The 13,228-nt window shown below is 39.3% G+C and overlaps 3 protein-coding genes and 2 long non-coding RNA genes across 5 annotated transcripts in view; 2 read left to right on the top strand and 3 right to left on the bottom strand.

Moving 5' to 3' along the window:
• LOC122411838 (uncharacterized) overlaps window positions 1-8,958 on the bottom strand; it is a 37,923-nt gene extending 28,965 nt beyond the window's left edge. The window contains exons 1-2 of the mRNA XM_043420893.1: window positions 8,761-8,958; window positions 8,292-8,674 (exon numbers count right to left, since the gene is read on the bottom strand). The gene's annotated coding sequence lies outside the window, so the exon portion shown is untranslated. The remainder of the gene's footprint in view (window positions 1-8,291; window positions 8,675-8,760) is intronic.
• slow (slowdown) overlaps window positions 1-10,934 on the top strand; it is a 28,321-nt gene extending 17,387 nt beyond the window's left edge. The window contains exons 2-8 of the mRNA XM_043420886.1: window positions 5,303-5,362; window positions 5,727-5,815; window positions 5,917-6,012; window positions 8,564-8,689; window positions 8,928-9,032; window positions 10,083-10,270; window positions 10,587-10,934. Coding sequence (XP_043276821.1) covers window positions 5,303-5,362; window positions 5,727-5,815; window positions 5,917-6,012; window positions 8,564-8,689; window positions 8,928-9,032; window positions 10,083-10,270; window positions 10,587-10,733 — 811 coding nt within the window. The 3' untranslated portion in view covers window positions 10,734-10,934. The remainder of the gene's footprint in view (window positions 1-5,302; window positions 5,363-5,726; window positions 5,816-5,916; window positions 6,013-8,563; window positions 8,690-8,927; window positions 9,033-10,082; window positions 10,271-10,586) is intronic.
• Window positions 70-1,136, top strand: LOC122411842 (uncharacterized). Its single transcript, XR_006261238.1, has 3 exons — window positions 70-641; window positions 725-856; window positions 1,021-1,136. It is a non-coding gene; the product is annotated as an uncharacterized lncRNA (long non-coding RNA).
• On the bottom strand, window positions 10,032-10,646 carry LOC122411841 (uncharacterized). The gene is made up of 2 exons (XR_006261237.1): window positions 10,533-10,646; window positions 10,032-10,440 (listed from the first exon to the last, which is right to left on the bottom strand). It is a non-coding gene; the product is annotated as an uncharacterized lncRNA (long non-coding RNA).
• LOC122411840 (protein LLP homolog) lies at window positions 10,852-12,864 on the bottom strand. The gene is made up of 3 exons (XM_043420894.1): window positions 12,721-12,864; window positions 11,745-11,908; window positions 10,852-11,274 (listed from the first exon to the last, which is right to left on the bottom strand). Exons 2-3 carry the CDS (start codon window positions 11,902-11,904, stop codon window positions 11,018-11,020), a joined length of 417 nt encoding a protein of 138 aa, XP_043276829.1. The 5' UTR covers window positions 11,905-11,908; window positions 12,721-12,864; the 3' UTR covers window positions 10,852-11,017.
• Between the last annotated feature and the right edge of the window lie 364 nt (window positions 12,865-13,228).

Below are 13,228 nucleotides of genomic sequence, written 5' to 3'. Positions count from 1 at the left end.
GCATTGCATTGAAAGAAAGCCTTTTTTCATAACTTCGAATCGAATAGTAAAGAAGCTTGTCACATTTCATCAAATTACAAATTCGTGAATGAAAAATCATCAGCGAACTTCAAAAAACAGTGTAAAAATGTCGTGCAGTTGTCAGTTGCGTAAGTCCTGCAGCGCTATCATTGCGGGAGATTTCGATTTTTAAAAAATTCATTATTTTTTTGAGAATAGCAGTCACACCTCGTTCGCTGGTCGGAAATAGAATAAAGTACAACTTTTATGTTTCTCGAAAGCTCAACTGCTCTAAAGAAGAATGGACAGGAGATCAGTAAAAAGTTTTTATGTCCCTTCGCTCGAGGGAAAATGTTCCCGGAACGAAAATTTTCGGGTTTTTGAGTCGAACTCTTTCTGGACTCGTGCCAATTCCGTTGAGATTATAAGTTTTATCATCATAATAAAAAGATAAATAGATCTGGAAAGGAATGACCCACGTTAACCTGGTAAAAACAGAAAAAAATCTAGCAGTTGGAATTGAGGGCATTTCTGAAAATTGGGTTGACCAAAGATTTGCTGAGAGTGCTAAAGCTCAATGAACACATTTTCCAAATTTAGTCATTCATGCGGAGAGATATGTCGTTATCACACAAATGAGGGTAAGTAAAGAGAAATGCGTTATGCATAATTTTGAACGCATTCAAACACTTGTGGAAATATAACTTGACCCATTATTCGATAGCATGATTTTTCAATACCGTATATAAAGAGGCTGACCACATTGGTCGACACAGTCAGTCCGATTGAACTCTCGATACATTCAACATGTCATCCCACTTTGTTGCAGCCCTTGTCATTGCCCTCGTTTGCACACGTAAGTTTCACGAGTTTTATTTATTTGTTATAAAATCCAAACATAATAATGCTAATAAAAATAATAATTATCCTGAGACACTATTTCGAAACATTATTGCTCGATTTATCATTTCCGCACCACTTACGGGCTGTTTTCTGATTCATTAATCTCATCGACTGCAGATCTTTGTGGCGCGGACGTTGTCAAAGGGTGTGGAGAACATTCGGAAAGGAAACTGTGTGGAAGATGGTGCGAGCCCAGCTGCAGGCACCCCCAACATCGTCTTTGTGGCGTCAACCCTGCGGTCAGTTCACTTCATTAGTTATTGTCGATATAATTATCCACTGAATCTTGGCGGGTACACGCTGGCTTTGTGGGCGATATACGGAACAAAAGTTTAATCATGATTCGAGTCTCCCGGTCTCGATATTCGAAGCCCAGTTATGAACAAAAGTACATCGAAAAATGTCTCTTTTCGTACATTTTTGTCTTGAATTTTTCTTTATTTTTCATCGTTTATTTAGACACTGTTTTATCTCACTAAGGATTTAATCATTGATTGTTATTTTGATCCTTCATTTTTCAGTTCTGCGAGCACGACTGCCGGTGCGTTAGCGGATACGTGAGGAATGGCGAGACTGGACGTTGCATTCGGTACGACGATTGTCCCAATGCTTATGAATCTTCGCACGCTCACGTCTAAAGATACACGATGACACCGAATTCTCCGTTATGGAGTGTAGAAATGACCTTTGTACATGAACCGAACTACACTTTTGAATAAATACTAGTTTGTAAGAATTTCCGACTATTTTTTCTTTTCATCACGACAGAGATGATGAAACCTGCTTTCCGACCATTTTTTGTTCCCCTTATTTTGGGTGACAATATAATTTAGAGCGAGACAAAGCAGTCGAGTACGAATCAACTTGGGTTTGGTCTGCTCCGTGCTGATTTTGCTTCTGGGTTAATCAAGTGGAAGTAATAAAATGACGCGAGTCATTACGGGTTACAAAGAGTGTGAAATTTCGGGAAGGCGTCAGGTTGGAAACAGATTGAAGCAGTGACATTGACATCAATCGCTTAATCGCGATTTTAACTGATAATCGGATGAATTTTTAAAGTCGTGGTTGCATCTGTATGATTGCTGTAAAGAATGCAAAATAATAAAGAAGCACTTTGAATCGTTGACGAAATGCGTTTCGGAGTCTTATCTTAACAGCTCGTGAAATCCATCGGCTACGGTTTATTTTCTACCTTCCATTCATTCGAGGATTAAGATAAACATTGTTTTTTATGTTTTCACTTGAATTTGTGGTTTCCAGCTGTTGCTCCCGTTCCGCGAACGTGGGGTCAAGGAGAACAAATAAAATATACTTCGAACCATTTTTCAAGTTCACGATTTTGAGGCGTGTCTTCAATTGGGGTCAAGTTGAATTGCTCATGTGCGAAACGCAGCTATAAACGAAGTTAGTCAATTGAGATCAATCTCAAAATCGAAATTGAAGTTCCTCCTTATCGAAGATACAAAAAGTAGCAGCAGGAATTGTTTAATTCTGAAAACATTGAGCTTCCCAAAGATTTATATTTGAGCCTCAGCTTTCTGACTATTGAACACAATCAATTGTACGGTCAGCTTTCGAAATTTCAATGCGCGTATGCCGACTGATCAGACTCACAAAATCGACTGATTGTGCCTTACAATCGCCTTGTGGAATATAAACGAATCACAAATTTATCTTGAATTTATGCCACTAAAATCCTACAGCTGGGAAAATTGCTGGAAAACAACAATATTAAGATATTGCTGTTGATTCGGAAAGCAATTTTAATCAAAGCTCCAAATTGATTTTCTAATGTGAAAATGTGAGTATAAATATTCAAATATTTCGATTAATACAGTTCTCCAAAATGACGAGGAATCAATAATTCGAGAAGCAATTTCCTCACTATTCAAATATTTAACACTTTCGAATTATTTTCCATGATACGGCTGTTTCCAATGAATTGAGATCGTATATAGCTTTTCAGTGACACAATTAATTGGGTCGAATATATAAGCATGCAATGCTACGGATATAAATAATGATTTCGAGAATAAACGACCGCGATAATCGCGACAGTTTTATTAACGATGATTTCCAAAGCAAAGATGACAAGTGAGATTCTTTTGATAAAAATGTATCTGTCGTGGCCGAGCAAGCAAAAAATAAAGTTGCTCGGAAAGCTGCAACGTGCGACTCCGTTTGCGTTTTGTGCGTAAAAACTCGAACCAGATTCGAACGAATCTAAATAACGCATGTGCGATATTAGCAGCGAAAGTATCGAAATTCAAACAGCATCGCACAGAATCCTGTTTTCTTGTTCGCCATCTCCGAAAGAGACTTCGCCACCATTTCTTCTTCGCACACTAAAATCGATGTTGCATCCGCCTGCACTAGCTCTCAGTCGATCGTGAGTCAGTCTACTCTGATGAGGTATTGCCACGCGCGCACATCGAAAAACGAACCCTGGAGAAGAGTGAGGGGAAGAAAGAGAGAGAGAGCGAAACGAAGAGACTGGAAATCCTCGAGGGCCTGCCTTAGGCCATTCGCACAAGACGATTCGCGTTGTTGGGACAGTAAACGTCCAGACGCGTTTCGCGAACATGACAGCGACAGGGTGGAACACAATTTTCTATGCCTTCTCCCCGCTCTCCGAACAACGAGATTCGATCCACGTCAACGAGTGTACGCGCAGCAACGAAACGAGAAAGTAAAAGTACCATGACGGTGATAAAATGGTTCTGTCCCAGAGAGGCTCTGCCAATCTTTCCACCATGGATTTTGCTTTTTCGGCATGTACCCACCATCCGTGTAGTTCACCTCCGGAGCTTTTTTCTCTCCTTTTACTCACGCTTACCGACTCCTTATCGCTCCTTCGAATCACCTTCTCGACACACGCCTCTCAACATTCGACTAATATTTTCTCGGACGTTTGCTTAGCTCACAATGCCAAGAGATTTTATCGGTACCATCATCGATCACTGCTGTTTGTTATAATTTAGCTTCAAATGCTTGTTACGTGAATCGCAGCTTTATCGAAAGGAGAGTTATTGCGCTTAATCCTTTGATCTTAACGGATGGTTGAAACCAACTCTGTGTTGGCGATAATCGAATCTTGGTGTTCGTGGTAATGGGACATTTGTAGGAGACAGAATTCGGAGTGAGAAATCATTAATTCTGCGTCTATTAATGCAGATTATTTTCAATTCGGGGCGCTCGTGATACGATGGTTTTGCAGATCGACAGGAAATTTTTTTTGACAGCCAACCCCGAAGGAGCTGTTTACGATAATAATTGAGGAGATAAATTCCACGTGCTGTATTTTTCTGTGAAAATATCGTGCATAAGATTCAACAGAATTCACAATTTTCCGTCTTCCCTTGTAGCGCAGGGATATTAAAACCTGCAAGGAATTTTTCGAATTTCGAAAATCCTTGGGCTGAGGCAGCACAGCTTTTTCCACTCACTCAGCTCCGCCGTCCTGAAAATTTTCTCACAATTCGTTATCTCTGGAACTTTGTATTCGTTCTATTTATGCCTCGGAGCAATCTGACGGTCAGTAAAAAAGTGTGGAATTTCTATCCCGTCTCTTTTTCCCCATGCTCGTAAATTTTCCGGCACTTCATGTCGAGGCTCAAAAAGATCTCTCAGTTCCCCGACCTTATATTTGCGAGTTGAAATTTCCCTGTCGCGAATTCTTTTGCAGTTTATCACTTCCGGGTTCCTAATTTCGTTGCCATCTTATCGTCAATCTGTTGACATTTTTCCCGCGACACGAAGAAAAAAAAATTGACAAATTCACGAACGGTGGTGGCATCGCTTCACCAACGGTCCACTCGTCTTGGATTCACTTTTTTATTTTCTAAAATTCTAAGAATTCCGTTCCAGACTGCTCGACTCTCATATTTAGTCTTTCTTTCCTCGAAGCCTGCATGATGAATGTGATCGAATAAGGAAAGAGATACAGCACGACATTAAAAACAGAGTAACAAAATGAAAGATTGACCAACGGCTCATCGCACTACGCCTCTGCATTCCCATGTTTTTGGGGACTGGATGTGTTCAGAACATGAACCTCGTCGCTCGTAGAAAATTTGGATAAACAAAAGAGGAGCGTTGCTTATTGATTTTAGCACGCGACATCTCCTACGTGGGTTCCTCTTTCTGTGCGTAGTAAGATCGTGGGATTCTATTTTAAGCACGTGCACTAGCGACCGTTCTCGTGCTTCAGCGTCACTTACGAGAAATGCGGACTGACAGAGATGGACGGCTCTCGCGGAGTCGAGGAAGTTTACTGGCTGTCGCACTCTGTGCGACGGTCCGTGACTCGGCGAATTTCAGCCAAAAATTACTACGAATCGAGATGAGGGACGATGAATCGTATTTTTTGTTTTTAATGCTCTTTTATTATCTGTTGCAGCCGGAGAGTGTGCAGCAGGCCGACGTCGATGACGCATCACCACCGATCGAGGCAGTACAGGTGAAGATTTTTGTCGATTTTATTGGCAAAAGGTTTTTGAGTTACAACGTCGTTAGATCATTTTTATTAAGTAGCATTGACCTTCGTTCGTTTTTTATTGACCCGAAGTTACAATTGTTAGGAGACTTTTAGGCAGAGATCCAATGTTAGATGGTTGGGATGCTTTCAATTCGAGTGATTAATCAATAATATTGAAGCTCAAATTATTCATGACGAGAGCGAGGAAAATCTGAAAAGTTCACTGAAAAAATAATTGTTCACTGATCAAAAGTGGCACGAACTCGAACCCACGGATTTAGAGCGCCGTTAATTTATGGATGAATTTCAACTGGTTTTCATGTGGACACGAAAAACGATTTCACAGGCTAATGTACACGGAATTATCTTCTTCGACATTTGTCTGCTGTCCTGGATGGTCGCAGGTGTCACGAACAAGTTACGGTTGCAACAGACGTGAGTTCAAACGCTTTTTTCTTCTTCGCTACGACGACAATCATTCGATTATAATGTGTCACGGGTGAGCCATGAATAGTGAATGAGTATCTTTGACGCAGCCACCTGCCTGGCTCCCTGTCTCAACGGCGGGGTTTGCGGTCCTCATGGAAAGTGCAATTGTCCAAAGGCGTTCACAGGGACGCAGTGCCAAACAGGTAATATGGATACGGTAATAAAAATACTCACACACAGCCCACAAAGCGTGCATTTTTCAGAGTCTTGAGTCGGAAATAAAAAATGTGTTTATTAAGGTAATAAGAGCACTGCTGCACTTTTCGTTTTCTCTCGATCTCGATAGTTTCCAAAATGAGAAAAAAACTTTGAAAATTTCTCTTTCTTAATATTGAAAAAGATTGAAATTAAATGTTGAAAAAAATTCAATTTCTTACGCACTCCGTTTTGCCCCGGTTTTCCTTCGACGCCTCGTTTATTTTCTTCACGCTTACTTTCTCGCATACAGATTGAGGTTGAGAATCTGGACCGACTCAACGGTATTCCGCATTGACACCATCGTTCTCTGGACAAACTTTGAACCTCGATGGATTCAGTTGCTATCGAGTTTTGATTTTTGAACGCTTCGGAATCGTTAGGTTTCGAAGTAAATAAAAAAAATGCTCCAATAGAATTCCCGATGGAAAAAACTCAATTCGAATGCTAGTTTCGATACAAAGTCGCTCACTTTGAACGACAGTGAACATTCGATCGAATTCTCTTCCCTCGAGAGATATTTTTTTCGGAGGTTAAAACAAAATACGAATCCACTTTGTTACAGAGTCGCTCATTATTGCTCAACGGGATTTTGGTAGTCGCCATATGAGTCTCCGGCGAATTTTTCGCGCTGACACTGGCTCTCGAGTCTCCGGCAGCGTAATCTGCCAGGACTCGTGGGTGGCCCATTCATATTATCGTGAATATAACAGTTGTCGGACGAGAGAGTAAAAGGAGTCGTTAAACCCGAAACGAGTCGTAACTGGGCGTCTCGATTTCGTTATCGACTCATTCATTTGTATGGGCAAAAAATCCTGATTTTTTCCTCGAGTCAATAATTGAAAACTGCTTTGCAATCATTGAACTCCATTGCATTCTAAGTGCCAATTATTTTTTTCCTCAATACACTTCGCTTCGATGTTCAATTAAGTTTTGAACACTTTTTTCAACAGCTTTTCGTTACTTCCTCGTCGCTGTTGAATCGTAACAATGAAATCAGCATTCAAGACAAGCATTCGCCACGGCTTATTCCTTTTCATAAATTCACATGATAGCGCGGTAAATTCGAGGGAATGATGGCGGCTCACATCCCAGCGGGTGAGGTTTACTCTACGTGTGAAATTTTCCCACACATAAAACGTGTAAATCGTAAATACTTTAGTTTGTGCATGAAATATTTAGTCACGTCTTAGCTCTGGCGTATGAAAATATAGGAAGCGTGCACAAAGAAAAAGAAATATGCGAAACTCCAAGAATAGAACAAGCGTCGAGGGAATTGATATTTTCTTTACGAACCCTACTCGACGTCGTCAATATCGCTGGAGCTGCGTATAGTAACAATAGAAATGAAATGTTTATCGGACGAGTCAGCCGTTCGATATCGGCAAAAGATCTTTCGAGATTGTAGATCAGGGGATTAGAGAAGGAGAGTTGGATTTTCGTCTTTTTTCTCCGCACTGCGATACAAATGTCCGTAATCGATTAGCTCAATCTCAAACCGGAAACGATCCCGTATCGAGTAACGCCTCTCACTCGATCCTCGCGATCCAACTCGAAAGATCAATTCCTACTGATTATTTTACAATCGTGTCGCAAATCCTTCATAAATGTCCAGTGCGAAAGTGTCGATATTCTTTATCTAATCGATCGCCTATTTCTATTGAAGGCATGCTCGACCGCTGTTTTTTAACGAACTCTTCCTGCGAGATGACGTATGAAAAACTACCTTCGAGCAATTATTGGGAATGTTTCTCAGCAGAAAAATCATTTTATCATTACTGATCTTATTTTATTGCATTGCTGTCCTAACTCAACGATTGTGCAGCATAAAAGTGCTCCATTTTCGTCGTTGATCCTTTAAATGGTTTTTCCAAATCACTATAAAAATATTTTAGAGACTTTTTTTATAAATAATATTGCTCAATTTTTAATCTATTTTTAATCAGTACGTGTTTGTGGAGAATCAATAAATGCAAAAGACGAGAAAAATTTCGAATAAATTTTCCTATGTTTCAAGACTTGGAGCTGTCTGATAATGCTTTTACTCAATTTCAAATATTAAGAATATCGAAACACTTGGAACCAATGTCCGAAAAAATGTGAATTCCAAAGAGTCGTCATTGTCAGTGACAACGTTTCGTCGAAGTTGTCTTCCGTCACAAATTTATGGTCCGACCAAGCGAGCTGGTCACGCAGGAAACGATTGCATGCTGAAAGCCGTACTTACCCAAATGTAATGAAACGAAGTTAAATGAAATACTCATTTTCTCTTTCGCACATTCGTTAAACACATAATTTTGGCGTCACTCGTTGCTCAGTCAATTACTTGCGAAGAGTCAATCACTGCGTGTAACAATTTGATTTTGGCATCAAAGTATACGAGGCGACGAAGAAAGAAGGAGGAAAAGGCAACGAAGAAGAAGAAGAAGAGTCTCGCGTGACCGTGGAGCTTGAAATTCGTATTTAATTGTTATTTTTTTCTCTCTTCCACGTGTGCAGACGTAGACGAGTGCGTGACCGAGAAGCCATGCGGTCAGCTCTGCACAAACTTACCCGGGAGCTACGAGTGCCACTGCAGATACGGATTTCATCTCTTACCGGACGGGCAATCTTGTCGAAAGAACGGTAAAAAACGTTTTATTTTTTTGACTCTTTACTCTCTGGCCGTGGGCAATTTTGAGTGGAAAATTTCGTACCGAAAGTGTACGGTGGAGTCACGAACGAGAGAGAATAAATCGACGAGGTGAAATTCATCCCTGTCAATGCGATCCGACTGACAGCCTGTGTCAAATCGACCCGTTAAACGCCTCGTACTTATTTTCTTGTCGCTTTTCTTATACCCATTTTTAATTTCGCTCAACAGGCAGCGACGGAACCGCCCTCGAAGCTCGCGACCTGGAGAACGACTACGGTTTCACAACGAGCACGACGCCCGAGAGCATCCGAAGAACGACGCCGGTCGCTCATGGCTAGTATATTTCTCATGAAAATTATATGGATATATTTATACTTAAGCATATACATAGACATTCGAAAAACAGAGAGGAGACAGACTTCCAAGCTTTTGGAATAGTACAAAACACTTTGAGCTTCTCGCGTCTGAGTCAGTCACCAAAGAGCCAGTGCGCACGAGGAAGAGCAAGGGGCTTGCGGAGGCCGGAGAAATTTCATGAAAACTATCTTTACTCCCGCAACTGGACGACGGATTTAGAGAGCTCGGCGCGCTTCCTCTCATTTCATATTGTCGTTATAGTACCAGTGTACATTTCACTTCTGCCGCTTGTACTTATACGCTCAATATACTCGTTAAAACTTCTCAATTTACTCACTGAGACCAAAATCATTTTATGCGGGTTAACAAGGTCGTTTTTTTCTCATTCCGGGTCCGGTCTTCGCGTCCCGGTCTTACAAGACGGAGAGCAAGGAATATTACTGAATATTTCGAGTAAAACTCAAACGTTTGTCGTGAACGGGTCCTGTCCTGGTCCTGTGTCAATGTCAAATCTGATTTTTAGCTTCGAATCTCGATAACCAAGTTTTACTAGCAAAATCACAATTTTTTTCAAAGCTCTGAAGCCAGTGAGAAAAAATGGTCGTTGATGAAGATTCAAAAATAGTCTTGTAGACCAGTCTAATGTATTGGGGTCCATTGGAAATTTCATGGGAATCTCCACGATTGAAAGTAGCTGGTTGTCATATTACGAAAAAAATCGATTTTTTCACAGAGTTGTAAAAATAGAAAATTTGGTCTCTGAATCAAGAAAACAACTTAATTACGTCTGCGGGTATCAGTTTTCCGGATGAAAAGTAAAACAATGGAAAATATCGTAGTTCAGAAGAGCCCCAACGACTTGAAAGTGTCAGCGACGTTTGTGCAATGTGCAAGGTCAAACAAAAATAAAATACTTCAAAATTTTCCGAAGCTATAAATTCCTGTTGGCTGACGGAAGTGATGATTTTCCGTGGATGACTTGAAGTTTGTTTATTTATTTTTCATTCTCTCCGTTTGTTTTTGTAGACACGGAGAACGAGGTGAGCGAAGGGAATCTCAATCGAGATTACGATATAATACTAAAGAGACTTGCTAAGCTGGAGAAACAAATAGCTCGAGGTAGAAAACGTGATATCGAAGCTACGGAAATGGGCACGAAGATAACTCAAGCGATTGAAAGTGTCGCTGCGATGAGACGAGCTGTCGACAATGTCGTGAGTAATCAACGTCGCCAAAGTGTTTTTTTAACCTCGAATATGACGATCAAAATTTTTCATTCTGGAGTGACGATTCAATCTCATTTCACTGTTCTTGCGAGACCACCCAGACTGTTGTTCACAGCCACGTTTTTATGATGCACCACCATTTAGCATTAGCACGAAGACTGCTTAAAAGCAATTGATTAGTAAAGTAAATTTTCGAGTCGTTCGAATCGAGTAATAAAACTAAAATATTGAGCTGCGTCATATTCTTTACCATGCCAAATTTATGTTTTGGTACGTTCCATAATGACTCTCTTGTGTGTTTCAGCAATTGATGCAACAGGAGATATACGACATGAGAGGAAAAGTCAAACAATTCGAATTGGAGAGTCGAAAGCTCCAACATTTGACGAATCGCGTTGCTGATCTCGAAACTCGCCTGAGGCTTCGTTGCAGAAGCACGATTAACGGCTGAAGTTGGACGCATTCTTCAAGCGCAGACAAGAACATGGAAAAAAATAAGAAAAACATACAGTGAATCGGTTTTTAGAAGATTTAACAGAGAAGAGTGTCCGACGAGTCTTACACTGCCATTCAATATTTTAAATCTTTTCGTATCTTTATTATGTATCAATAAGTTCAACATTGTATCTCAATAAATAATTATTGAGCTTAATTATAATTTAAAAAATAGATATTGAAAGAGGAATCTAGGAAGAACGCCTGGCCTGAGTTATCGGTCGATGATATCATTTCCTTCTATGCCTTGGCTGCTTTTTTCTGTTTCCTTGTGAGCCTCTTGGTCTGCGCACTTGTAGCTTTCTTTGACTTCGCTCTGCCTTTCTTGTGTTTGTTTATTTTTCTTCTGCTCATCCAAACCGGATAATTGCCATGTTGATCGAGTAACGTTTTCTTATTGTAAACTCTCTTTCCGTCCTCATCCATTTTCTCGACTTCATTCCCATTGGCTTCCGTTTTCTCTTTGATGCTCTTCTTAACTGAGGCTGCGTCCGTTACTGTAATTTGAAAAATTATTGTTAATTCGATCTTTTGGATAAAATAGTGTCTTTCACATTTCTCATTTATGTATAGAAAGTCATTGGGGTATAAAAGATCTGATTTCATTCACACCAAAATTCAAGTTGTGTTGCATTTCGTAAAAAATCATTATTGTTGCTCAAAAATACTCGACGAATGAACCAATTTTCCAAGTCTCATATTTGTTGAAAATCATTTGTCTACTATTCATACATTTGAAGGTTTATGTCATGTTTTTTCAATTTTTCCGAAAGGAGCAAATGATTCTTATGATAAACAAATTATGTTCGTCTTAACATAATATCAGATATATTATTTCTGACCTTCTGATTAGACATGAACGCGAACAATGCTAAAAAAAACACAGTAGGATTATAAGGCGAAGTAAGGTACTTCATGATTTTTTAGTATTGTAATTATCATTTCGGGGTCATGTAAGTTCTGCTACCTGTTGCAATTTCCGAAATTTCAGACATTTCAACGTCACCCTGAGCATTCGCATCGATACCCAGTGTCTTTTTGAGTTTTTCCAGTTCTTTGGCACCATAACGTTCACGTTTTACAGCTCTGCATTTCCTCCTCCATTTGCTTCTGAGTGACTTTGCCATTTTCCTTAAGAAAAAAAAGCATTGCGAACATTAATACTAAACTTTGTATCATGTTGCTGAGTTACTCCCAGGAAATTAAGGAGGGTGGCTACATTCGTCCAAATGATAAGAAATTGATCAAATTTGTTGATAATGTTTTTCAACATCAAGTGCAAAGACACCATTTTCTTCAAAATTTTCTTCTGCTTAGTTATCGAGTAATTACGCATTAAAGCAGATTTCTTATGCCCGGAATGTATACCTATACATATGGAAACGCTATGCTTATACACGTGAACTTTAGTGATCAATTATTCGATAACTGTACAGAAGAAAAATCTTAAAAAAATTGTATTGTCAAATTTGGCACTAAAGAATATGTTCACCAAATTTTATTAAATTCTCATCATTTTGAAATTTTTAATGTATTTAACATGGTTTAGCATGGCAACATTGTATCGTCGCTAGCCACCCTCCTTAATAGTCAATGTTTAACACCATTGGATCTTACAAAATTTTATGAAATTTCTAATGCCTACAAGGAAAAGAATGCATTCCAACCAGTGCGCTCAGATTTTTCATAACTCCAAAGCTTTTGAAAATATGCTATCGATTGCTGATAAATACTCAAATAAGGGAAATGATGCAAGTTTATAGTTCTAAAGAATCATTCAAAAGCGTTGTTTACACCCATAATTGCATTAGGTTAAAAAAAACTGACATAACCTAACCACAAAATATCACATTTTAACGGAAATAGCATTCGCATAAATCAATCAATCCCGAGATTCTTAGAATGTTCACGACATAAAACATTTTTTGAGTTAATTCACTTACCTTAATGTAACGTAAATATATTTATTTTTTGCAGTACATATACGTTGAAAATAAACACGTGCTGATCGTTTAGAAATATGGCTGTGTAGCGTAGCGTGAAACCAAAAAGTGTATGCGTGCTCACGTATTTTAAGCAGCGCCACAGTAACCGGGGTGAGCGCTCAGCGTACCTCAGCCAAATATCCATGTTCTTTGGTGAATAAAAAGATCAATGAAAAGTTCGTATAGTAGGCGGCCCATATACACCTTCAACCTTCAATAATAGTGCACAATAATATTGCACAAGTTCGCTCAAATTGTTAAATAATATTGTGTACTGCAAGAGACATTTCTTCCGATTTCAATTGTATCAAACATCTGTACCAAAATTCATTAATACCAAAATTTAATAATTAAGGTCAATATTTTTTTCATTTAATTTTGATAAAAGTTAATTAACCTGGAAAACCTACCTTACCAACGAAAGCGAGGTAGCTGCGTAATACGAAGGTAAGGGATCGGCCTTTTA

This window comes from Venturia canescens, chromosome 6, assembly GCF_019457755.1.
Source record: "Venturia canescens isolate UGA chromosome 6, ASM1945775v1, whole genome shotgun sequence".
NCBI lineage: Eukaryota > Metazoa > Arthropoda > Insecta > Hymenoptera > Ichneumonidae > Venturia > Venturia canescens.
This window is presented reverse-complemented; position numbering and strand designations above follow the sequence as displayed.

What these genes read in the sequence shown, in the direction of transcription:
- LOC122411840 (XM_043420894.1), bottom strand. Translation starts at nt 11,904, where the DNA reads ATGGCAAAGTCACTCAGAAGCAAATGGAGGAGGAAATGCAGAGCTGTA. An exon ending in AATTTCGGAAATTGCAACAG is followed by an intron (nt 11,275 to 11,744) that starts GTAGCAGAACTT and finishes TTCAAATTACAG; the next exon opens with TAACGGACGCAGCCTCAGTT.